This window comes from Loxodonta africana, chromosome 15 (assembly GCF_030014295.1).
Source record: "Loxodonta africana isolate mLoxAfr1 chromosome 15, mLoxAfr1.hap2, whole genome shotgun sequence".
In the NCBI taxonomy this organism is placed as follows: domain Eukaryota; kingdom Metazoa; phylum Chordata; class Mammalia; order Proboscidea; family Elephantidae; genus Loxodonta; species Loxodonta africana.
The window spans coordinates 61,647,896-61,675,426 of record NC_087356.1 but is presented as its reverse complement, the minus strand read 5'-3'; the positions used below and the strand labels follow the sequence as shown (position 1 = coordinate 61,675,426).

At 40.6% G+C, this 27,531-nt stretch overlaps 1 protein-coding gene across 12 annotated transcripts in view; it reads left to right on the top strand.

The window, feature by feature from the left end:
• The window catches only part of CCDC15 (coiled-coil domain containing 15), a 124,623-nt gene that overhangs the window by 64,102 nt on the left and 32,990 nt on the right, over nt 1-27,531 (top strand). The window contains exon 19 of one of the 12 annotated variants that reach the window (XM_064268906.1): nt 6,539-8,693. The exons of 10 other annotated variants lie outside the window; for them this stretch is intronic. In XM_064268906.1, the coding sequence (XP_064124976.1) occupies nt 6,539-6,581 (43 nt within the window). In that variant the 3' untranslated portion in view covers nt 6,582-8,693. Of the gene's footprint in view, nt 1-1,802; nt 4,024-6,538; nt 8,694-27,531 lie in introns of those variants that run through there. One more of the 12 variants, XM_064268907.1, reaches the window with a different exon arrangement.

The window sequence follows — 27,531 nt, the reverse complement described above, 5'->3', positions numbered from 1 at the left end:
TACACAAACAATGGGAAAGAACTGCTTTTGGTCTGGGTAAGAGTATTGAGAGACGGCGAATAGTTATGCTTTTTAATATACAGGTCTTCACCAAATTCCTCAGTAGTCTCTTTTTTTTCCTTTCTTTTTTAATTTTATTGTGTTTTAGGTGAAAATTTACAGCGCACATTAGTTTCTCATGCAAAAATTTATATGCAAATTGTTTTATAACTTTGGCTGCAATCTCCACAATATGGCAGCGCTCTTCCCCTTTCCTTTTCCACCCTGGGTTCCCCGTGTCCATTCGTCCAGGTTTCTTGTCCCTTCCTACCTTCTCATCTTTGCTTTTGGGCAGGTGTTGCCCATTTGGTCTCGTATACTTGTTTGAGCTAAAAAGCATATTTCTCACTTGTGTCATTGTTTGTTTCCAGAGGGCTGTCTAATCTTTGGCTGAAAGGTGGACTTTGGGAGTAGCTTCAGTTCTGAGTTAGCAGGGTATATGGGGGCCATAGTCTTGGGGGTTTCTCCAGTCTCTGTCAGACCAGTAAGTCTTTTTTTGTGAACATGAATTTTATTCTACATTTTTCTCCTGCTCTGCCCAGAATCCTCTATTGTGATCCCTGTTAGAGTGGTCAGTGGTGGTAGCTGGGTACCATCTAGTTCTTCTGGGCACAGGCTGGTGGAAGGTGTGGTTCATGTTGTCCATTAGTGCTTTGGACTGTTTTCCTTGTGTATTTGGTTTTCTTCATTCTCCTTTGCTCTGAATATGATAGGACTGATAGATGTATTTTAGAGCTGCTCGTAAGTTATTTTAAGACCCCAGATGCTATTTACCAAAGTAGGTTGTAGAACCTTTTCTTTATGAACTATGTTATGTCAGTTGACCTAGATGTCCCCCAAGACCATGGTCCCCAGCACTCAGCCCCAGGGACTCGGCCCCTCAAAGTGTTTGGATGTGTCTAGGAAGCTTCTGTGACTTTGTCTTGGTCAAGTTGTGCTGACTACCCCTATATTGTTTGTTTTCTTTCCCTTCAACAAAGTTAATACTTGTCTGCTGTCTAGTAAGTTATTTCTCCTCCCTACCTCGTAACCATCAAAGATTGTTTTTTTCTGTATATAAGCCTTTTCTTGATTTTTATAATAGTGGTCTCATCAGAATTTGTCCTTTTATGATTGACTTATTTCACTCAGCATAATGCCCTCCAGATTCATCTATGTTGTGAGATGTTTTGTGGATTTATCATTGTTCTTTATCATTGCAGAGTATTCCATCATGTGTATGTACCATAATTTGTTTATTCGTTCATCTGTTAATGGGTACTGAGGTTGTTCCACCTTTTTGCTATTATGAATAAAGCTGCAATGAACATGGGGGTGTGCACTTGTCTATTCATATGATGGCTCTTATTTTGCTTAGATATATTCTTAGGATTGGGATTGCTGGATTTTATGGTATTTCCACTTGCATCTTTTTAAGTAGGTACCATATTGTTTTTCGTAGTGGTTGTAACATTTTATATTCCCACCAGCAGTGCCAAAGGGTTCCAATCTCCCCTCAACATCTCCAACATTTGTTATTTTCTGGTTTTTGATTAGTGCCAGTAATGTTGAGTGAAATGTAGTTTTTTTTAATAATTTTTATTGTGCTTTAAGTGAAAGTTTACAAATCAAGTCAGCCTGTCACATATAAGCTTATATACACCTTACTACGTACTCCCATTTACTCTCCCCCAATGAGTCAGCCCACTCCCTCCTTCCAGTCTCTCCTTTCGTGATTGTTTTGCCAGTTTCTAACCCCCTCTACCCTCCCATCTCCCCTCCAGACAGGAGATGCCAGTACAGTCTCAAGTGTCCACCTGATCCAAGTAGCTCACTCTTCATGAGCATCTCTCTCCAACCCATTGTCCAGTCGCTTCCATGTCTGATGAGTAGTCTTCGGGAATGGTTCCTGTCCTGGGCCAACAGAAGGTTTGGGGACCATGACCGCCGGGATTCTTCTAGTCTCAGTCAGACCATTAAGTCTGGTCTTTTTATGAGAATTTGAGTTCTGTATCCCACTGCTTCCCTGCTCCCTCAGGGGTTCTCTGTTGTGCTGCCTGTCAGGGCAGTCATCGGTTGTGGCCGGGCACCATCTAGTTCTGGTCTCAGGATGATGTAAGTCTCTAGTTCACGTGGCCCTTTCTGTCTCGGGTCATAGTTATCTTGTGACCTTGGTGTTCTTCATTCTCCTTTGATCAGCTGGGATGAGACCAACTGATGCATCTTAGATGGCCACTTGTTAGCATTTAAGACCCGAGATGCCACAGTTCAAAGTGGGATGCAGAATGTTTTCATAGTAGAATTTTTTATGCCAATTGACTTAGAAGTCCCCTTAAGCCATAGTCCCCAAACCCCCGCCCTTGCGCCGCTGACCTTTGACATGTAGTTTTGATTCACATTTCTTTAATGGCTAAGGATCGTGAGCATTTCCTCGTGTGTCTGTTAGCTGCCCGAATGTCTTCTTTGGTGAAACAACCTCGGTAGTCTTATCAAGCTTCATACTGCTCCTTGACTTCTAAGGAATCCTTAAACAATTATAATGAAATCTCATAGATCAAATATTAGGATTCATTTTATCAGATATTATTGACCTACTATGTGTAAGGCACTAAACAATGTGCTAATTAAATGTGACAGTACTTTGAAATTTGTGAAGTGCTATAAAAGATAAGGCAATAACACTTTTCTTTTGTAATATTATATATCATACATGGGGTGATAAGTTATTTTGTTTGGCCTTTTCCCTTGGCTCTTTGGAAAAACAGCTTGGGAGATTTTCCCCCTAAGCCCTGAGGAGGTGTTACCTTTGCCCTAGTTCTTTGAAGAAGCAGCTTGGGGTAGGGGCTGGGCTCCCAGGTTGTTTTCTTCCCCAGAGGCTTTGTTACTTTTGCCCAGGGGCTTTCCCAGGTTGATTGACATTTCCTGGGTAGACTACAAACAACTAGATGTTTAATACTTTTGTCTGGTAATTAACAAGACTTGAGGTGATTGATACCTCATAGGTAATTGAGGATTGATTAAACTCTGGTCTGGTGAGGGAGGCCCTGCCTTGTGACTAATGAAAATCAGGATATATAAATGGCTGAAACTGAAATGCAGATGTTGGAGAGAGAGATGCTGGCTAAGAACTTAGCTGGCAGAGCAGCAGAGTGACATGGGAGCTGAGTGGTCTCAAAGCTGCTACACTGGCTATGAGGTGGGCCTGTAAGCAGTGGAGAGCCGATGGCAGAGAACAGCTAAGAGAGCTAAACAAGCTGCTACACTGGCCGTGAGCTGGGCCAGTTAGCAGTGGAGAGCCTTATGGCAGAGAGCTACTGCTAGGAGAGCAGCAGCTTAGAGAGTTGTGTGAGCTACTGTACTGGCTATGAGTTGGGCCAGTTAGTGGCATATAGGCTGATGGTGGAGAGGCCTGACAGTGGAGAGCAGCTGAGAGGGCTATCCTTCTCGGAATCTTCTCTGCGCTAAAGAAGGGATGGATGTGCATTCCACTTCAGGGGACCCTTCCAGACCTTGACTGTATGTTCTCTGATCCTGATCGTGAGTTGTGGCTGTTACTTCCAAGTTGATCCTGATCCCAAATTGTAGCCTGTTACTTCCCTAATAAACTACATAACTGTGAATATGGTCTGTGAGTTCTCTGTGGCCATTACAATGAATTATCAAATTTAGCAAAGAAGTAGAGAGTGCTGTGGAGGGAACAACTGGTGTCAGAAATGGTGAAGAAGTTGGAGAGTGGAGATATGTCTGACTTCCGCCTCATAGGAACCAGCTTTGTGCTGATCCTGATTTTTATCCCACAGGAATTTAGACAGTTTCTTTTGTTGCATTATAATACAATAACAGAAATAGCTACAGGGTTATTGTAATGTGCTAACAGTAGGGTCACGTAGCCTAGTGGATAGTCTTTGGACCTAAAGGTTTACTAATTTCTTTTCAATGGTCCTTCAACTCAATGAAAGCAAATAAACCATTTTTATTAGTAACACTTTCCTTCAACATTATTTAGTCTTCTTTCATTTTAATGGGTGATTACTTTTATAACAAGTATTCTTTATTTAGAAAAGGTGTTCTTTTAAAAGGCAAGTACCCCTGGTGTAGTAACCATAGCAAAGGAAATATTTATTGAGCTCTGTTAAGTGCTTTGCCTTGTATTTTCATTCATTTATAGTTCATTCATGGAATCATTCATTCAAGCCTTCCTCTAACAAATGCAGGCTTATGTACTTATGTACCTTACATCTAAATATTTAAACACTATAAACCAAGTTAAAAACTGTTAAATAAAATATATTCTTTATTTTGATGAACAGGATTTCATAATGACCAAGAAGGTCAGTTTCCAATTTAGAATTCATAGGCTCCTCTGAGTTTTTTTCTGAGTTACATGCTGGAACATGGCAGCTCGGGGAGAGAGTCCCCAGCCCACCCCGCTTCTCCTCCTACCCATATCTCCATTTTGTATTATAAAGAATCCTGAATACATGCTTGGGCTCACCCCAGCTCAGAGAGCCAAGCGCTGTACACGATGCCCTGCAAATAGCCATCCCATATTTACCCTTTGAGCCTAGGTACACGTCAGAGGGGCACTCTGCTCTCAGGAAGACAAACCTAGGAAAAAGGACAGTGTATCCCCTGAAAATGTCCTTGGAAAGCTGGAGTAAGTAGATAATCCTAAGAGCCTGAGTATCTGAAGCAGGTCTAGAAGGGCAAGCATAGGTTCTAGATGAGCATGTTCTTTTAAGTACAGTGTGTATTTCAACATGATTTGTACCAGGCACAGGGCCACTGCTGGGGGATGTAAAAACCAGCAGAACTTTTGGTGGTATTGAAGGACTGAAGTAACAAAATTAGAGACTTTAGGGGTCTCAAACACACCATTAGTTTTCCTCTCCAGGTACACTCTAAATTCTAAAGTTGTGAAAGAAAGAATGCTAAAAAACTAAACTGAACACATCTGAGCAGAGGGAAACTTTCTATAGTCTTTGGGCAGTGAGGAGATTCAGAGTAGTTTTCAAACCTTACTACGGTGGAGGAAGGGAGTGAGGACCCAATGAACATACCTGGCTTTCAGTTGAAAGCCATGGAGAGGTACATGCTGAGAAGATGGTCTAACCAGCTATAGAATAACCCTTAAAAACCCTGTGCCACTGAGTCAATTCCAACTCATAGCAAATAAGCCTTACTCAAATGCAAAACAACCTTGATTATGATGTGCTTCTGATTGGATTAAGGTGGTGACCCTGCACTCTGTCTGCCTAGCAGAGAAAAGGGTGAACATCTCTGGTGATAGATAACATCACATGGAGCCTGTAGGAGTATCAAGATTGGACCAGACGACCAAATTAATTAGTAATTACTTCAGTTACCAATTTCTTGTCAATGCTGTTGCAACTCAATGAAGAGTCATAAGATGTTTAATTAGTAACCCTTCCATGTTCAGAAGCTAGGAGAAAACAGCAAATCAAACCAAAATAAAGAAAGTCATAAAGAGTAAAAATCAGTGGAATATAAAACAAATATGCAGCTGAGAAAATCAACAAAGCCAAAAGTTGATTCTTTGAAAACTTAGTTTTACCAGGAGCATATAACTTTTATTAATTACTAAAAAGAAAAGAGAAAACAAAATTTACCTATATTAGTAACGAAAAAGGAAGCATAACTATAGAGCCTTAACAAAAAAAACTGTTGCTGTTGAATCAATTCCGACTCATGGTGGCCCCACGTGTTTCAAAGTAGAACTGTGTTCTGTGGTATTCTCAGAGCCTTCAGGCATTAAAATGAAAAGAGGACATTATGAACAATCTTATACTAAAAAAACTGAAAATTTTGATAAAATGTTGCTGTTGTTAGATGCCATTGAGTCAGTTCTGATTTGTAGCAACACTGTATACGAGAGAATGAAACGCTGCCTGGTCTTAAACCGTCCCCACAATCACTGTTAGCTTGAGCCCATCACTGCAGCCCCTGTGTCAATCCATCTCATTGAGGGTCTTCTTCTGTTTCGCTGACCCTTTGCCAAGCATGATGTCCTTCTCCAGGGACTGATCCCTCCTGACGACATGTCCAAAGTATATAAGACGCAGTCTCGCCACCCTTGCTTCTAAGGAGCATTCTGGCTGTACTTCTTCCAAGACAGATTTGTTTATTCTTTCAGCAGTCCATGGTATGTTCCGTACCCTTCGCCAACACCATAATTCAAAGTTGTCAATTCTTTTTCAGTCTTCCTTATTCATTGTCCAGCTTTTGTATGCCTATGAGGCTATTGAAAACACCATGGCTTGGGTCAGGCTCATCTTAGTCTTCAAGGTGACATCTCTACTTTTTAATACTTTAAAAGTGGCCTTTGATAAAATAGACAAATTCTTTTAAAAAGAAAATGCTAAAATAGAAGAAGAAATAGAAAATATGAGTACCGTATTTTTATGCAAATAATGTATTATATGTTTTGTTGCCAGCCGCACCCTCCCCCCCACAAGGTATTTTTGTAAGTATACTATGCTAATTTTTTTTTTTTTTACAGCAACATAGACAAAATGGATAAGCTAGGACCTCATAAAGATTAAAAACTTTTGTCCATCAAAAGACTTGACCAAAAAAATGAAAAGACAAGCTGCCCACTGGGAGAATATCTTTGGAAACCATGTATCTGATAAGAATGTAATAACTAAAATATATACGAAACTTTGACAACTGAACAAAAAGACAAATAACCCAACCATAAAATGGCAACGGACTTGAATAGACATTTCGCCAAAGAGAAAACATCCAGAATTTCTGGAGGCATGGAGGCTGGATGAACCACTGAAACCGTTGCCTTGAGATAATCTTTAAACCTTAAACCAAAAATATCTCCTGAAGTCTTCTTAAAACAAATTAATAGTTTACCTTAACTAGTAAAAAATGTCTGCCTTGAGAGTAGCAGGATAAAGATAAACATACAAAAATCAGTTGGATTCCTATACATCAATAAAATGAACGATGAAAAGGAAATCAGGACAACAATACCATTTTTAATAGCCCCTAAAAAAATAAAATACTTAGGAATAAATCTAACATGGGATGTAAAAGACCTATACAAAGAAAACTACAAAACAGTACTGCAAAAAACCAAAAGAGATCTAGATAAATGGGAAAACATGCCGTGCGCATGGATAGGTAGACTCAACATTGTGAAAATGACAACTCTACTCAAAGCAATTTACAAATACAATGCAATACCAGCCCAAATACCAACAACATTCTTTAGAGATGGAAAAACTAATCATTAACTTTATGTGGAAAGGGAAGAAGCCCCGGATAAGTAAAGCACTATTGAAGAAGAATAACGTAGGAGGACTTGCACTGCCTGACCTCAGAACCTCCTCTACAGCTATCGTAGTCAGAAGAGCCTGGTACTGGTACAACGGCAGATACATTGACCAACAGAACAGAATAGAGAACCCAGACATAAATCCATCCACCTACAGTCACCTGATCTTTGACAAGGGCCCAAAGTCCATCAAATGGGGAAAAGACAGTCTTTTTTAACAAATGGTACTGGAAAACCGGATGTCCATCTGCAAAAAAATGAAACAGGACCCATACCAGATACAAAAACTAATTCAGAATGGATCAAAGACCTAAATATAAAGCCGAAAAATATTAACGTTCTTTGAAGAAAAAATAGGATCAACACTAGAGGCCCCAGTATACGGAATTAACAGGATACAAACCATAACCAATAACACCCAAACTCCAGAAGATAACCTAGGCATTGGGATTTTCTAAAAATTAAACACCTATGCACATCAAAAAAGACTTCACCAAAAGATTAAAAAGAGAACCAGCAGACTGGGAAAAAATTGTTGGCTAAAACAAATCAGACAATGGTCTAATCTCGAAAATCTATAGGAAAATTCAATACCTCTACAACAAAAAGGCAAATAATCCAATTAAAAAATGGGCAAAGAATATGAATAGACACTTCACCAAAGAAGATACTAAAGCAGCAAACGGACATGTGAAGAAATGCTTGCAATCACTAGCCGTTAGAGAAATGCAAATCAGAACCACCAGGAGATACCATCTCACCCCAGCATTACTGGCAGTAATTAAAAAAAAACAGGAAATAACAAATGCTGGAGAGGCTTCAGGGAGATTGGAACTCTTATGCACTGCTGATGGGAATGCAAAATGATACAACTATTTTGGAAAACAATATGGCACTTCCCTTAGAAAGCTAGAAATAGAAATACCATATGATAAGGCAGTCCCACTCCTAGGAATATATCCTAGAGAAATAAGAGTTGTCACATGAATAAGACATATGTACACCCACGTTCATTGCAGCATTGTTCAAAATAGCAAAAAGATGGAAACAACCTAGATTCCCATCAACAGAGGAGTGGATAAACAAACTATGGTACATACATACAATGGAGTACTACGCAACAATAAAGAAGAGCAATGAATCTGTGAAACATCTCATAATATGGATGAATCTGGATGACATTATGCTGAGTGAAATAAGTCAATCACAAAAGGACAAATAGTGTATGAGACCACTACTGTAAAAACTCATGAAAAGGCTTATACACAAAAAGAAAACAACCTTTTATGGTTAGGAGGAAGGGAAGGGGCAGGGATGGAAAAATACTAAATAGACAATAGGTAAGTGTTAACTTTGGTGAATGGTAAGACAGTACACAATACTGGGGAAGCCAGAACAACTTGTACAAGGCAAGGTCATGGAAGCCCCATAGACACATCCAAACTCCCTGAGGGACTGAATTGTTGGCCTGAGGGCTGTGGGGAGGGCTGTGGGGACCATGGTCTTGGGGAACATCTAGCTCAAATGGCATAACATAGTTTATAAAGAAAGCGTTCTACATTCTACTTTGGTGAGTGGCATCTGGGATCTTAAAAGCCTGTGAGTGGCCATCTAAGATACTCTGCTGGTCACACCCCTTTGGGAGCAAGGGAGAATGAAGAAAACTAAAGATACAAGGGAAAGATTAGTCCAAGGGACTAACGGACCACATCTACCAGGGCCTCCACCGGACTGAGTCCAGTACAATTAGATGGTGCCTGGCTACCATCACTGACTGCTCTGACAGAGATCACAATAGAGGATCTAACTCACAAAAAAAGACCAGACTTACTGGCCTCACAGAGACTGAAGAAACTCCGAGAATATGGCCCCTGGACACCCTTTTAGCTCAGTAATGATGTCACTACCAAGGTACACCCTTCAGCCAAAGATTAGACAGGCTCATAAAACAAAACAAGACTAAAGGGGTGCAACAGCCCGGGGGCAAGGACTAGAAGGCAGGAGGGAACAGGAAAACTGGTACTAGGGAACCCAAGGTCGAGAAGGAAGAGTGTTGACATGTCGTGGGGTTGTTAACAGGAAAACTGGTACTAGGGAACCCAAGGTCGAGAAGGAAGAGTGTTGACATGTCGTGGGGTTGTTAACCAGTGTCACAAAACAATATGTATACTATTTAATGGCAAACATTTGTTCTGTAAACTCTCATCTGAAGTACAATAAAAAAATATATTTTTTCAAGCTTCAAGAAGAAATTAAAGAAAAATGTCCACCTTGAGCATTATGCTCTTTTAAGAACTATCTGGGATCAAAGCGACAGCAGTAACTCGAAAGATTAGATAGGAACCTTAGGGGGCAGTCAGTTTATGTTAGTGGGAGAGGAACAACTCAGAAAGAGGATGAGAGTGGTTGCACAACTGGAAGTATGTAATCAGTGTCACTGAAATGTGCATGTAGAAACTTGAGTTGGTTTGTGCTTTTACTGCGTATATAGTCTCAACAACAACAATAACAAGAAAAACAATTAAAAAAAAAAAAAAAACAACTTCCCAAAAAGAAAAATCTAGGCTTGGGTGCACGCTCAGATGTCTTCACTGGTGAATTCTTTCCAAATATTTAGAGGAAAAAAATACCAGGAATTTTCCATCAACTTCCAGAGAATAGAAAACAGGGGCTGCTTCCCTAATAATTATAGGAGGCCAGCCTAAGAAGGGTAGGACAAGAAAGCATGATTATAGATTGATTTATCTTATAAATGCAAAATTCCTAATAAAATATTACTCAGTAGCCTTTGAGGGGCACTGCCACAGCTTTCTGCCTTTGGAGCTACTGTCTGAGCCTCTGCCTCTAGTCCCAACACAGCTTCTTATCCACCCCTGAAATTCTCTCAAGCTATGGACCAAATGGAAACAGTTTCTTTTTTTTTAATTTTTTATTGTGCTTTAAGTGAAAGTTTACAAATCAAGTCAGTCTCTCATTTTTTTTGCTATATACTCCTAGTTGCTCTCCCCCTAATGAGACAGCACACTCCTTCTCTTCACCCTCTATTTTCGTGTCCCTCTGGCCAGCTTCTGACTCCCTCTGCCCTCTCATCTCCCCTCCAGGCAGGAGCTGCCCACATAGTCTCGTGTGTCTACTTGATCCAAGAAGCTCACTCTTAACCAGTATCATTTTCTATCCCATTGTCCAGTCCAATCCCTGTCTGGAGAGTTGGCTTTGGGAATGGTTTCTGTCTTGGGCTAACAGAAGGTCTGGGGACCATGACCTCTGGGGCCCTTCTAGTCTCAGTCAGACCATTAAGTCTGGTCTTTTCATGAGAATTTGAGTTCTGTATCCCACTGCTCCCCTGCTCCCTCAGGGGTTCTCTGATGTGTTCCCTGTCAGAGCAGTCATCAGTTGTAGCTGGGCTCCATCTAGCTCTTCTGGTCTCAGGCTGATGTAGTCTCTGGCTTATGTGGCCCTTTCTGTCCCTTGGGCTCATAATTACTTGTGTCTTTGGTGTTCTTCATTCTCCTTTGATCCAGGTGGGTTGAGAACAGTTGATGCATCTTAGATGGCCGCTTGCTAGCGTTTAAGACCCCAGACACCAGTCTCCAAAGTGGGATGCTGAATGTTTTCTTAATAGATTTTATGATGCCAACTGTCTTAGATGTCCCCTGAAACTATGGTCCCCAAACCCCAGCCCCTGCTACGCTGGCCTTTGAAGAGTACACTTTATTTAGGAGACTTTGCTTTTAGTTTAGTCTACTTGTGCTGACCTCTCCTGTATTGTATGTTGTCTTTCTCTTCACCTAAAATAGTTCTTATCTGCTATCTAATTAGTGAAACCCCTTCTCCCTTCCCCCCGCTTGTAACCTTCAAAGAATATTTTCTTCTCTGTTTAAACTATTTCTTGAGTTCTTATAATAGTGGTCTCATATAATATTTGTCCTTTTGCAACTGACCAGTTTCACTCAGTGTAATGCATTCCAGATTCCTCCATGTTATGAAATTTTTTCACGGATTCATCATTGTTCTTTATCGATGAGTAGTATTCCACTGTGTGAATATATGATAATTTATTTATCCATTCATCTGTTGATGGGCACCTTGGTTGCTTCCATCTTTTTGCTATTGTAAACAGTGCTGCAGTGAACGTGGCTGTGCATATATCTGTTCATGTAAAGGCTCTTATTTCTTTAGGATATATTCCAAGGAGTGGGATTGCTGGATTGTATGGTAGTTCTATTTCTAGCTTTTTAAGGAAGCACCAAATCGATTTCCAAAGTGGTTGTACCATTTGACATCCCCCCCAGCAGCGTATAAGTGTTCCAATCTCTCCACAACCTTTCCAACATTTGTTACTTTGTGTTTTTTGGATTAATGCCAGCCTTGTTGGAGTGAGATGGAATCTCATTGTAGTTTTGATTTGCATTTCTCTAATGGCTAATGATAGTGAGCATTCCCTCATGCATCTGTTAGCTACCTGAACATCTTCTTTAGTGAAATGTCCGTTCATATCCTTTGCCCATTTTTTAATTGGGTCATTTGTCTTTTTGTAGTTGAGTTTTTGCAGTATCATGTAGATTTTAGAGATCAGATGCTGATTGGAAATGTCATAGCTAAAAACTTTTTCCCAGTCTGTAGGTAATTTTTTTACTCTTTTGGTGAAATATTTGGATGAGCATAGGTGTTTGATTTTTAGGAGCTCCCAGTTTTCTAGTTTCTCTTGTTGTGTTTGTGCATTGTTAGTAAAGTTTTGTATACTGTTTATGCCATGTATTTGGGCTCCTAGCATTGTCCCTATTTTTTCTTCCATGATCTTTATCCTTTTAGATTTTTTATTTAGGTCTTTGATCCATTTTGAGTTAGTTTTTGTACATGGTGTGAGGCATGGCCCTTGTTTCATTTTTTTGCAGATGGATATCCAGTTATGCCAGCACCACTTGTTAAAGAGACTGTCTTTTCCCCAATTCACAGACTTTGGGCCTTTGTCAAATATCAGGTGCTCATAGGTGGATGAGTTTATATTTGGGTTCTCAATTCTGTTCCTTTGGTCTATGTATCTGTTGTCGTACTAGTACCAGGCTGTTTTGATTACCGTGGCGGTATGATGGGTTCTAAAACCCAGTAGAGTGAGGCCTCCCTTTGTTCTCCTAGAAAGTTTCTTTTGACAACAATGACAATGAAGAAAACGACAGAACTAAAACATCCTAAGATGTTAAAGAATTGTCTTTGAATGATGGAAATAAATCTTTAAAAAAAAAATTTTTTTTTTTGTTGTTGAAAATATGTGCAGCAAAGCATGTACCAATTGAACAATTTCTACATGTGCAATTTGATGATAGATTACATTCTTTTAAAAAAATAATTTATTGTTATTGTTGAGAATATACGCAGCAAAACACACCAATTCAGCAGTTTCTACACGAATAATTCAGTGACATTGATTACATTCTTTGAGTTGTGCAACCATTCTCACCCTCCTTTTCTGAGTTGTTCCTCCCCTATTAATATAAACTCATTGCTCCCTAAGTTTCGTGTCTAATCTTTTGAATTGCTCTTGTCAATTTGATCTCATACAGATAGATCTTAAAAGACCATAATGCTCAAGGCAGACATTCTTTCTTAGTTAAGCTAAACTTTACTAGTTAATCCTCACAAGTGGACCAATAAGCAACATCATGATAAATGGAGTAAAGACTGACATTGTCAAGGATTTCATTTTACTTAGATCCACAACCAATGACCATGAAAGCAGCAGTCAGGAAATCAAACGACGTATTACATTGGGCAAATCTGTTGCAAAAGACCTCATTAAAGTATTAAAAAACAAAGATGTCACTTTGAGGGCTAAGGTACGCCTGACCCAAGCCATGATATTTTCAATCATCTCATATGCATTTGAAAGCAGGATAATGAATAAGAAAGACCAAAGAATTGATGCCTTTGAATTATGGTGTTGTCAAAGAATATTGAGTATACCACGGGCTACCGGAAGAACAAACAAGTCTGTCTTGGAAGAAATAGAGCCAGAGTGCTCCTTGGAAGCGAGGATGGCGAGACTTCATCTCACATACTTTGGACATGTTATCAGGAGGGACCAGTCCCTGGAGAAGGACATCATGCTTGGTAAAGTAGAGGGTCGGCAAGAAAGACGAAGACCCTCACCTAGATGGATTAACACAGTGGCCGCAACAGTGGGCTCAAGCATAACAAGGATTGTGAGGATGGCACAGGACCCGGCAGTGTTTTGTTCTGTTGTACATAGGGTCACTATGAGCCAGAGCTGACTTGACAGTACCTAACAACAAAAGCCTAATAAGGTAAACTACTGTTTGATTTTTAAGAAGACTTCAGGAGGGATATTTTTGGTTTAAGGTTAATAGATTATTTCTGGGCAGTAGTTTTAGGGGTTAATCCAGCCTTCATGGATCTGTAAATTCTGGATTCCATGAGAATTTTAATCTCTGTTCAACATTTTCCCCCTTTTGATAGGGATTCTTTTATGGACTCTGATCAAAGCATTCAGTAATGGTAGCGGGGCACCATCTAATTTTTCTGGTCTCATGGCAAAGGAGGTGAAAATCAATCTTTTTTCTAGTCTTTCTATGTTAATCTTTTAAATTTGTATCTTTAGTTTGTTTGACCATAGAAGCCTAAGCATTTTTCTGTATTGGAAGGGGCTAAGGAAGATCCTGTTCAGTTTGCAAGAGAGGGTATGAGGACTTTTGAAATCTTTATGTGGCAGCCCACTGGTGAGAATGGCTTTCCTGTGAGGTGTTTAATAGTTCCTTTGTGTATGTTTTAGTCTCACATGCTTTTTTTCCCCCTTGAGATATATTATAATACTGTTGTCCTAAAAGCAATCTGACTAAAACTGCTGCAATAAAAAAATTGTACCAGGGTGGGGAGGCTTTGGAAAAGTCTTCATGAAGCTGTTTAGTGCAGGCTTTAGGCAGAATTTTTTTTTAATTATACTTCAGATGAAGGTTTACAGAACAAATTAGTAACATATTGTTTTGTGACATTGGTTGCCAACGCCACGACATGTCAACATTGTCCCTTTTCAGCCTTGGGTCCCCTATTACCAGCATTCTTATCTCCTCCTACCTTCTCATTCTTGCCCCTGGGCTGGTGTGCCCCTTTAGTCTCATTTTGTTTTATGGGCCTGTCTAATCTTTGGCTGAAGGGTGAACCTCAGGAGTGGCTTCATTACTGAGCTAAAAGGGTGTCCAAGGGCCATACTCTTGGGGTTTCTCCAGTCTCTGTCAGACCCACAAGTCTGGTCTTTTCTTGTGAGTTAGGATTTTGTTGAACATTTTTCTCCAGCTCTGTCCAGAACCCTTTATTGTGTTCCCTGTCAGGGTAGTCAGTGGTGGTAGCTGGGCACCATCTAGTTGTGCTGGACTCAGTCTGGTAGAGGCTGTGGTAGTCATGGTCCATTAGTCCTTTGGACTAATCTTACCCTTGTGTCTCTGGTTTTCTTCACTATCCCTGGCTCCCAACAGGGTGAGACCAGTGGAGTATCTTAGATAGCCACTCCCAAGCTTTTAAGACCCCAAACGCTACTCACCAAAGTGGAATGTAGAACATTTTCTTTATGAACTGTGTTATGCCAATTGAGCTAGATGTTGCTCAAGACCATGGTCCCCATAGTCCTCAGCCCAGTAATTTGGTCCCTCAGGGAGTTTGAATGTGTCTATGGAGCTTCCATGCCCTTGTTTTGGCAGGATTTTATTGAACTATTTCAAGGACCTTTTCTATTCTTAATGTTCTTCAGAGCTATAATTATACAATCTCCCTGGGTAACAATTTCAGAATCTAAGGGCATTGGCTCTTAGGAAGTTCATTCTTTTATCTAAGCCAGGTTTGTCATGTTTCTGTTGGATGCCGATGGGTCAATTTCGATTCATAGTGACCCCATGTGGCAGAGTAGAACCACTCCATAGCTTTTACAGAAGCAGATTGCCAGGTTTTTCTCTCATGGATCCCTGGGTGGGTTTGATCTTCCAACCTTCCAGTTAACAACCAAACACTTAATTGTTTGCGCCACCAGGGCTCCTTTGGTTTGTCTTATTACAACATAATCATTTAGTCAACTTTGTGATCTGTTCTGTATCAAAAAATCTTTCAGTGTCCATATATATGCATTTTTCATCAGGAAAAGACAGAATGGAAATTTAATTCAGTTCACTTGCCTTTTGTGGGTATTTCGTGTCTAACCTAAATATTATGGCAAGCCTATCATATAGTGTAGTCTTCAAGTAATACTGTTGATTTTTGTGAAAAACTTTCTGTGTAAGGCTTTTGTTTTATTGCCATTTTCTCCCTGGATAATTTTTTCCTCTTCAATTTATATTCTTGACCCCAGAAAAAGTATGTAGGCCTCTGACTGTCTTACAGATGGTATCAGAGAATTTACCCCTATTGTTGATAGTTGGCAAATAATTAAAAATTCTTTTTTGCTTTTTCCTTGGTGAAGAAACTAAATCATTTTTGCCCTCTTTGCGTAGAGTATATATGATTTAACTTGAAGACAAACCACTTTAGCAGCATTCTAAAATAATCGTATGTCTGCTTTTAAACATAGTGATTGATAATAACTACCTAGTTGTTATGAGAATCAGATAATATGTTTTTATTCATTCATTTAGCAGCTATTTATTGAGGATCTTTTGATTGGTAGGCGTGATGCTAGATTTACGGGGTTCAGAAGATGAAAAATATAATTCCACTCTTGAAAGATCTTACTAGATAGATTTGACTGACTAATGGGGAGGCAGATAAATAGATAATTATAACACCATATGTTAAGTGTTATGAGATAATGTAGCATGTGTTTAAGAACATGGGCAGACAGGTGTTCAAGTCCCAGCTCTGCTACCTATCAGCTATGTGACTTGGGAAAGTGCCCCCTTTAAGCGTCAGTTTCCTCTCTATGAAACAGGAATAATAATGATCTATATCTCATAAGGGATTAAATTAGGTAACATGAAAATGTGCTTAATGTAGAATCTGGCACATCAAACCCGTTGCCATCGAGTTGATCCCAACTCATATCAACCCTATGGGACACAGTGGAACTGCCCCATAGAGTTTCCAAGGAGCACCTGGTGGAGTCAAACTGCCTACCTTTTGTATAGCAGCCATAGCACTGAACCACTACGCCACCAGAGTGTCCAAAATGCTCAGTAAATGCTAATGACTGCTATTATCTTTAGACAAAGAAAAAGGTACAAGAAGATATGGCAGTACTGAGTCTATGTTTTGAACCCTAAATTGTGATACAAGGTAGCAAAAGGACAGGGAAGAGATCCTGAGCTGAATTTTGAAGAATTAGCAGAAGTAAGCCAAACCAGTTGCCATTGAGTTGATTCTGACTCATGGCTACCCCATGTGTGTCAGAGTAGAACTGTGCTCCATAGGGTTTTCAGTGGCTGATTTTCAGAAGTAGATCCCCTGGCCTTTCTTCCAAGATGCCTTGGGGTGGACTTGAATCGCCAACCTTTTGGTTAGCAGTGTTAACCATTTGCATCACCCAGGGACTCCTTAGTAGGAGTACGATGAGACAAAAGGGGATCTGGGTTGAGGAAAGGGTAGATGGGAATTCCAGGTAAAAGAAACAGCGTTGCAAAGGCAGTGATTCACGAGAAAATATGGCAATTTTGAAGCTAAAGGAATGTCAAGAGGTGAGCCTTAAGGGATAAGCCATGTTAGGGACTTCATCTCTGATAACAGTGGGAGTAGGAACTGAGAGGTGCAAGATGGCTGCTCTGCCAGCTTCCCATCCTTTCTCGGCCACCTGATCTCCACGTACCTGAATACCTAGGCCCTGGTTTGTGATCATTTTATCCTCGGCTTTCTCATTGCCCTGTGACTTTCACCTGCTCAACCTACATATACCCTAGGCTGAGGTTGATACCTTGCTCTCTTACACTGAGAGGGTTTTGTCTGCGGCCTTAAGGCCAAGAACTTGGGCTTCAGGAGCCTTTTCTGTGGCCTGGATGTAAGCTTCTTGCAGTCAGTCTTTTTGATGTTACTGAACCTTCTGGCCTTACCTTCCAAGAACACTGACATTTATTTGGAGCCCGTGGAGATTGCCCCCTTTTGCCTCCACTTGGTTACGGATTCTTGTGGCCAGAAGAGAATGTTCATACAGAGAGACTGCCTCTTTTCATGAGATAGAGTTGGACAAGCCGCACTGGGTATCGTATCCCGATCTGCCTATCAGCAATGTGGCCGACTGGGCTCTGCCCTCCCTTTCTGTTCCCTGTTGCTTCTGTGTTTGGGGGCAACCTGCAAGCCCAGTGTTGGGCAGAAAGGGCAGACATCAGCCAGAACAAGGAGATGATACCCTTGGCCAGAGGGGGCAGTGCCAGACTCTGCTTCTGGGATATGAGTGGCTGCCAAGCTGGGCATAAGCTTTGAGTGCCCATCGGTTTCCCATAATGTGATGTGGGAGAAGCAGGGACAGAAGAGGTAAAGGGAGGCTTCGAGGTAACATCCCAGCATCAAGGTCCCTGTAAGTGAAAGCTGGCACTAAGGGGCGGGGTGGGGGGGGCGAGGGGAGGGACGGTCCTATGATTATGTAGAGTCCAAATGTCCTGGAGTGATCAGGAGCCAGAATTAGCAGCAGGAGTGGATGAGTGGAAGGAGCCCCTGTTTCTCCTAAAAGCCAGATGGCCCAGCTGCGATGGCTCCTCTCTCAAGTACTAACAGGCCTCCATGCCCTGGCCCAGGGCTGCAATGTACCAGGGAAGACTTTGTAAGGACTAGAGACTGTGCCATGGCCAGAGGTCATTGGACACTTCGGGTACCAAAATCCTTATCTCAAACTGGAAAAAAAGAGAGCGAGAGAGATAAGGAAAGGCAAGATCATAAAAAAGAATTTGGATTTTATCCTGAAAACAGGAGCTAATTTGAGGAATTTTGAGCCAGACATTGTGGAAATAGGTAAGATAGGGCAAGGCTAGATGTTAGGAGATTGTTGAAGTAATACAGTCAGAGAAAGGAAGAGAAGCTGTATTAATTAAAAAGAAAAGGTCTTTTTACTCACTGTCTTAGGCTGGGTTCTATAGAGAAGCAAAACCAGTAAAACTTATAAATATTTATAGAGAGAGATTTATATCTCATTCGGTTGTAGAGGCTGCAACATCCCAAGTCCATGGGTCAGGATAGAGGCTTCTGATTCACCTAGCCACAGGGGCTGGTGAACCCAAGATCAGCAGGTTGGCGATTAGGGCTTTTGCTCACAGACAGTGAAGGTCGATGAATCTCAAGATCGGCAGGCAAGACCGCAAGTAAGCTGCTAGCTCAAGTTTCAAAAACCAGAGATCAGATGAACAGGAGTCAGCTGTAGGGTCCAGAACGAGCAAAGGCCCACAAGCCTTGCTAGAATATCCAGTTATATTCAATGTAGACCACGCGCCCAAGGAAACTCTCTTTCAACTGATTGGCTACTCACAGCAGATCCCATCACTGAGGTGATCGCGAAATATCAGATCTCATCATGGAAGTAATCCAAACATCATACGACTGTCAAACCACTGAGAATAATGGCCCAGCCAAGTTGATGGAGTCACCATGAATCCATCAGCAGCTCTCTGGAACCGGGAAACGCTATCGGGCAGTTCTACTCTGTCCTATAGGGTTGCTGTGAGTTGGAATCGACCTGATGGCAACAGGTTTGGTTTTTTTTGTTTACTTCCAGCTAGCAGGATTGTTGTATCAATTAAATGAGATGATAATCTATGCAAAACACTTGGCACATGTTGTTAGCTGCCATCAAGTTGGTCCTTGACTCATGGTGACCCCATGTACAACAGGATCGGACCATTATATCTGTAGGGTTTTCACTGGCTGATTTTCAGAAGCAGATTGCCAGGCCTTTTCTTCTGTCTGTTTTAGTCTGACAGCTCTGCTGAAACCTGTTCAGCATCATAGAGCCAAGCTCTTAACCACTGTGCCACCAGGGCTCTATAGGTAGGAGTAGCTACCATTTATTATTTACAGTGTGCTAGGCATAAAATTTTTTTTTTTTTTTTTTTTTTTAGGCATAGTGCTGAGTGCTTCAGAGACATGAGCTCCTTTACTCATTTCAATATTCTTATGAGGTAGATATAATTTTCTTTTCACTTACAGTTAAGGAAATAGCCCTAAGATCACAGTTAGCAAGAGGCAGAATTGAGATGCAAACACAGATTTGACTCTATCATCTAACCTTTGAAGTCTGTAACACAGCCTCTCAGATAAGCCAGGGCCAGGAAGGCAGAGAAGAGGAGGCAGTTTTCAGAGCAGCTGAGAGAGAATTGATACGATTTTGTCAGAGGGAGAATTCAAGATAAGTCCCAGGCTCATGGCTTGGGCCACTGGGTAAGCAGGGTGCAACAAAGCAGATTGCCAGGAAGGAGGTGGAGGTGGAGGTGGAAAGGGTAAATTCAGTTTGGGACATGTTGGATTTGAGGTGCCTGAAGAAAATCCAAGTAAAGAATCCAGTAGGAAATGTTAAGTTATTCTTGGTAGGGATTTCTGAAGTCACTAAGGAAAAATACTATCAGAATCAGGGAAGGGGAAGAAAGAGAAAAATTGAACAGAAAAACAGGATCAGCGGCAGTGATTTAGACCATGCTAGATTAGACCTTAATCCTGTTGTGCTAGAGAGACAGATTTCTTTCACATCTTTGAGAAATTACCTTCCTAACAGGGCACCTTTTTAACTCCGGAAATTAGCCTGTTTCTTAACCTTAAAAGCAGAATTCCTTTTATTTGAAAGTATTACTGTCGGCACATTTCTGTGATTGTTGAAAATAAAGCATCTATAGAGTCTAAAGAAAGCCCTCTTTTGGTTCTAGGTCTCTGTTTTAGTTTGACTTTTGCAAGGATTGGTGTTGTGGTTTTGTTGTGTGGAAGGTGAGTGGACAAGAGTTTGTAAGTTGGTCCTGTAACTATAAGAATGTTTTTGATGCAGTTTGCCATGATACCACTTTATTGGCAGGAATCTCTTCAAAACGTAAATATTTACATCTACTTGTTTTTTTTTTTTTTTTACTTGTTTAGTTGTTCAAACACCCAGCATAGCAGATTTATATGCCATTTTGCAATCTTTTATATTCTCGTTTCTCTTTTATTGAAAGTCTGATGCCGGTTTCAGAATACCTTTTGTCGTAACCAGAGAACTCCTACGGTTATATTCACATTAGTGCTCTGGAAAAAACAGATTGATTTCTGACATAGTCTAGTTTTTGTTGTGTATCAGCTAGAAGATATATTTACGTAAAAGTACTTAAAGACATCAGAAACCCTGGTGCATAGTGGTTAAGAGCTATGGCTGCTAGCCAAAAGGTTGGCAGTTTGAATCCACCAGGCGCCCTTGGAAACTCTGTGGGGTGGAAGAATAAAAGCCTGTTTATAAAATAATTGTTTACATCAGTTCTTTTAGTTAGCTCTATCGTGTTTGATTTTATGATCTCTTCTGAAAGTACTGTATGGCATTAGTTCCTAACCTGAGAATCTGACCAAAGTTGTGTATTCTTTTCCCAGAAAAATCTTTTGAGACATTCAAGTGGAAATGTCAAATTACCAGGTAGAACTCCCAAAGTTCGCTTTTCAGCTAAAGGTTAGACAGGCCTATAAAACAGTAACATAAGGAACATGCTTATTAGTTCAGTCAAGTATATGAGACCAAATAGGTAACACCTGCCCAGAATTAAAGATGAGAAATCAGAAAGGGACAGGAAAACTGGACTAATGGATATGGGGAACCTAGAATGTAAAGGGTAAGGGAGAGAATGCTGACACAACGTGGGGATTGCAACCATTGTCACAAAACAATTTGTGTATAAGTTATTGAATGAGAAACTGATTTGTGCTGTAAACTTTCACCTAGAGCACGATAAGCTTTTTATTTTTAAATTATCAGGTAGGTGCATGGGTTTGAATCTCAAGGGAATGGGCTATGATGGAGCTGTAGCTTTGAGTTACAGGTGGTGGTAGATGGTAACTGAAGCAGAAAACCCACTGCTGTCAAGTTGGTTCCGACTCATAGTGACTCCACAGGGCAGAGTAGAAATGCCACATAGGGTTTCCAAGGAGCGGCTGGTAGATTCAAACTGCCGACCTTTTAGTTAGCAGCCGAGCTCTTAACTACTGTGCCACCAGGGCTCTAACTGAAGCAAAGAGCATACGTAAAGTCACCTGCAGAGAAGATACAGAGGTGAAGAGGAAGTGCCTAGGATGGAATTTCAAGGAACACCATAGTAGGGAAGATAGGCTTACAGAGGACCAAGAGAAGAATGGTGCAGAGTATAGGGTAAAATTCAGGGTGAATATTATGTAACAGAAGCTGAGAGAAAAGTTTCAAGAGGGAAGGAATAATCAACAATGTTAAATATTTCTGATAGGGCAAGTAAAAGGAGAACTAAAAAATGTTAGATCAGGGTTTCTCAACCTTTTTTTTTCTATCGTTCTTCTAATGATGTTTTGAAGATGTCTTTTTCTTAATTGCCCCCTATGAATTTTTTTTTGAATAGACACTATTTTTTTAGAGCAGTTTGAGGTTTACAGAAAAATCGTGTAGAAAGTACCTAACCAAAAAAACCAAACCCATTGCCGTCAAGTCAATTCTGACTTATATATAGTGACCCTATAGGACAGAGTGGAACTGCCCCATAGGGTTTCCAAGGAGCAGCTGGTGGATTTAAACTGCTGATCCTTTGGTTAGCAGCCTGATCTCTTAACCACTGTGCCACCAGGGCTCCAGAAAGTACAGAGTTCCCATATATCCCCTCTCCTCACTGCATACTCTTTCTCCCAGTATTAACATCTTGCATTCCTGTGATACATTGTTATAGTTGATGAATTTATACTGGTATGTAATTATTAACTAAAGTTCATAGTTTACATAAGGGTTCACTCATTAAGTTGTACAGCCCTATAAAACCAAACCAGTTGCTGTGGAGTCCGTTCTGACTCACAGTGAACCCTTGTGAACTCTACTTCATAGAGTTTTCAATGACTGATTTTCTTTGGAAGCAGATAGCGAGGCCTGTCTTCTGAGCTGCCTCTAGGTGGACTCAAACCTCCAACCTTTCAGTTAGCAGCCAGGGGCATTAACCATTTGCGCCACCCAGGGACTCTGTGTAGTCCTATGGGTTTTGACATATTATCATGCCCCTACCATACACTATGAGTCGGAATCGACTCGACGGCACTGTGGCTGGGTACCATAGCAGTGTAGATTCACTGCCTAACAGATGCCTTCTGCCCTACCTCTTCATCCCAACCCTTTATGCCCTGAACCCCTGGAAACCACTGATCTGTTTACTGTCTCCATAGTGTTAACATGTTCAGAATGTCATATAATTGAAATCATACAGTTCGTAGTTTTTTCAGACTGGCTTCTTTCACTTACGATAATGCGTTCAGGGTTCCTCCATGTTCTTTTGTAGTTTGATAGCTCATTTCTTTTCTTTTTTTTTTTTTTATTGTGGTAAATATATTTATATAGCAAAACGTTTGCCATTTCAACATTTTTAACATGTACAGTTGTTCCAGCCTCATTTGTTGAAAAGTCTGTCCTTTCTCCATTGAATTGCCCTTGTTCCTATGTCAAAGATAGTTGACTATGTTTGTGTAGGTATATTTTTGGGCTCTCTATTCTGTTGCACTGATTGAATCGCCTATGAGATTTTAATACACCGATATATCTTATTTTTATGTACTGGGACCCTTTGGAAGGCCATAGACCCCAAAGTTTTTGCCCCCTCAAACCAATTTTGTCCTCGTATGGTGATATTGCTCTCATTTAGAATGTGTGTGCTAGGTGGATTAAGTGACCTGGAGACCACCGATGACCTTAAATGAGAGCTATTTTGGTGGAGTGGTGGAACTTAAAACCATATTGAAGTGGGTAAGGTGGTAAGGAAATAGAGATAGAAGGTCTAGACAACTCTCTCTCTAGATGTTTGGCTCTGAGGGGAAGAGTAGCTGGGGGAGAGGAGGGAGAAGGTGAATCCATTTCTAGCAACTGTCTCTTACCAAGACCTCAGATGTCAGCACTTGAAAAACAATGCTGACTCACTTCCTTGGCTTTTAGTTTCCTGGTATAGACAATAATTCGTATGGAGGATTATACCAGTAAATAAACTTTTCTGCTGTTATTCACTTGGCTCTGTTTAAAATGAATACCTGAAAATCTCAGTATGGTTTACTATCTGCACAGAAATCTTTTCCCATTTGTCTTTTTCACAAGGTGAGAAGCTATTCAACTAAACAAATATGAATGTCCTCAGATGATTTCTCTACTGGCTCTCTTTGGAATAAACTCTCTATGTATGTAGACCCCTAGGCAAGCGCACGTGTGATCTTAGGCTCGTCTTTTAAGTTTTGTACTGTTTTCATCTTTTCTTTGCATTTTCATTGTATTATAAGAGAATAAGGTGTAATATGTGTTTATGCCCTTTTTCAGCCTTATATGTGTTTATGTACTATGTGTTTGTGTCCTTTTTCAGCCTTTTTTTCACATTACCTTTTTTCCTTTTTTTAACTGTACTTTAGATGAAGGTTTACAGAGGGAACAAGTTTCTCATTAAGCAATCAATACACATTGTTTTGTGGTTTTGGTTGCCAACCCCAGGATGTGTTAACACTCCCCCCTTCTTGACCTTGGGTTCTCCGTTACCAGTTTTCCTGTCTCCCCCTGTCTTGTCGTCCTTGTCCGTGGGCTGGTGTGCCCCTGTAGTCTTGTTTTATTTATGGGCCTGTCTAATCTTTGGCTGAAGGGTGAACCTCAGGAGTGACTTCATAACTCCACTAAAAAGGTGTCTGGGGGCCATATTCTTGGGGTTTCTCCAGCCTCTGTCAGGCCAGTAAGTCTGGTCCCTTTTGTTTTTTTTTGTGAGTTAGAATTTTGTTCTACATTTTTCCCCAGGTCTGTCCGGAACCCTTTATTGTCATCCCTGTCAGGGCAGTCAGTGGTGATAGCTGGGCACCATCTAGTTGTGCTGGAACACATTAATTTCTCACACGCCTAGTATACTGCCAGTTACGGATTGACTTGTGTCCCCGCAAAATGTGTGTCAACTCAGCTAGGCTGTGATTCCCAATATTGTGTGATTGCCCACCATTTTGTCATCTGATGTCATTTTCCTGTGTGTTGTAAATCCTACCTCTATAATGTTAATGAGGCAGGATTATAGGCAGTTATGTTAATGAGGCAGGACTCAATCTACAAGATTAGGTTGTGTTTTAAGTCAATCTCTTTTGAGATGTAAAAGAGAGAAGGGAGCAGAGAGACAGGGGACCTTATTACCACCAAGCAGAAAGAGTCAGGGCTCTCATCCTTTGGACCTGAGGTCCCTGTGCTGAAAAGCTCCTATAGACCCAGGTAAGACTGATGACAAGAACCTTCCCCCAGAGCTGACAGAAAGAGAATACCTTCCCCTGGAGTTGGCACCCTGAATTTGGACTTCTAGCCTTCTTAGACTGTAAGAGAATAAATTTCTCTTTGTTAAGACCATTCACTTGTATTATTTCTGTTATAACAGCACTAGATGGCTAAAACACTGCCTTATATGCCTTTAAATCTTGATCTTCTCTGGTATAAAAAGATATCCCTCTGTCCATTGCAATAATGAGATTTCTTACCTCTATCCTATTACAACTTTATACTGCATTTGAGTTTGCATGATATCATAAAAACTGTGTGCTATTTGAGGAATACTCAATTCAGATTTATAGTTATAGCTTAGGAAAGACTGGGAAATGTGGGAGAGCAGGTAGAAGAAAATCTCTTCTTTAATGTGGCCTTGTCACTCTGCTACATGTGGCCAGTAATTAGATGTCAGAACCTGGGTGGATTTAGTTTTACCTACAATACAACTACCGTATCTCTTCTATTTTTCCGGTGCCTTTGTAAGACAGCTTCCTTGTTCTTAGCTTATACCTGTGTTAATCTAATAAAATATAATTCCCCTGGAGTGAATAGCCTGCCACAAATGGATAGAAGCCCAGAATTTTCAGCAGTCCGTGCTTTATTGAAGAGGTATGAGTGTGAATTGACCTCATACTACTGTTCAGAAAACAATAGCTCATTTGTTTCAAAGTCATTTTGAGCAGTGGCCTTGTCAGCACGTGCTTATGAGTTCTAGTCTTGAATCACTCAGATTCCTTGACAAAAATATTGTTAGGTGCTATTGAGTTGGTTCCCACTCACAGCGACTTTATGTACAACAGAACGAAACACTGCCCGGTCCTGCACCATCCTCACAATTGCTGTTAACGCTTGAGCCCATTGTTGCAGCCACTGTGTCAATCCATCTTGCTGAGGGTCTTCCTCTTTTTCACCAACCCTCTATTTTACCAAGCAGGATGTCCTTCTCCAGGAACTGATCCCTCCTGATAACATGTCCAAAATATGTTAGACGAAGTCTTGCCATCCTTCCTTCTAAGGAGCACTCTGGCTGTACTAACCTGAGATCACAAAGACTTTTTTGTTTTCTTCTAGAAGGTTTATCATTTTGTTGTTGTCGTTAGTTGCTGTCAAGTTGATTCTGACTCATGGCAACCCCATGTGTGTAGGGTAGAACTGCTTCCTAGGGTTTTCAAGACTGGCCTTTCAGAAACATCCCCAGGCCTGTCTTCCAAGGTGCCTCTGGGTAGGTTGGAACTGCCAACCTTCAGGCTACTAGCCGAGCTCTTAACCATTTGTGACACTCAGGGAATATTATGAAATGTCTATAATAGGCAAATTGATAGAGTCAGAATGTAGATTAGTGGTTGACTAGGGCTGGGGGTGGGGAGCAGTGGGGAGTGACTACTAATGAGTACAAAGTTTCTTTTGGAGTGATGAAAATGTTCTTTATATGTGTGGGTTTATTTTTGGACTCTTTCTTCTGTTCCATGATCTATTTGTTTATCTTTACGCTAATACCATGCTGCTTTGATTAGTGTAGCTTTATAATAATTCTTGAGATCAGGTACTGTTAGCCCTTCAATTTTGTTCTTTTTCCTCACCATTATCTTGGCTATTCTAGGCCCTTTGCATTTCCATATGAATTTTAGAATCAATTTGTCAGTTTCTACAAAAAAAAAAAAAAAAAAAAACCTTCCTGGGATTTTGATTGGGATTACATTGAATCTTTAGAGAATTTGGGAAGAATTGGCATTTTAACAACATTTATCCTTCCAACCCATGAACAAGGTATATCTCTCCATTTATGTAACTGCTTTTTAATTTCTCTCAACAGTATTTTGTAGTTTTCATTATGTAGGCCCTTCACATCTTTTGTCAGATATATCTCGAAGTATTTCACATTTTTGATGCTATTGTAAATGGTATTGTTTTTGAAATTTCATTTTTTGATTGTTCATTGCTAGTATATAGAAACGTAGTTAAAAATAAGAGCCGTCACAGGGATAGACATATTCACAGCCATGTTCATTGTAGCATCATTCACAGTGGAAAAAGATGGAAACAACCTAAGTGCCCATCAATAGGTAAATGGATAAGCAAATTATGGTACATCCACACAATGGAATACTGTGCAACAATAAAGAACAATGATGAAACCATGGAACATCTCACAACATGGATGAATCTGGAGGGCATTATGCTGAGTGAAATAAATCAAGCACAAAAGGACAAATACTGTATGCGACCACTATTATAAAAACTCAAGAAAAGGTTTACACACAGAAAGAAACAGTCTTTGATGGTTACAAGGGAGGGGGGAGTGGGAAGGGATCAGTCACTAACTATATAGTAGATAATTGGTAACTGGTAAAGGGAAGGACAGTACACAATATAGGGGAAGTCAGGACAGCTTGACCAAGGCAAAGTCATAGAATCTTCATAGACATATCCAAACACCTTGACGGCTCAAGTTACTGGGCTAAGGGCTGGGGACCATGGTCTCTGGGGACATCTAGGTCAACTGGCATAACAAAGTTTATAAAGATTATGTCCCACATCCGACTTTAGTGAGTAGTGTGTCTGAGATCTTAAAAGCCCAAGAGCGGCAATCTAAGATACATCTATTGGTCCCATCCCATCTAGAGCAAAGGAGAATGAAGAAAATGAAAGACACAAGGGAAATAGTAGTTCAAAGGACTGATGGACCACAAGTATCACAGCTTCCACCAGACTGAGCCCAGAACACTGGATGGTACCTGGCTACCACCACCGACCGATCTGACAGGGATCACAAAAAGGGTCCCAGACGGAGTGG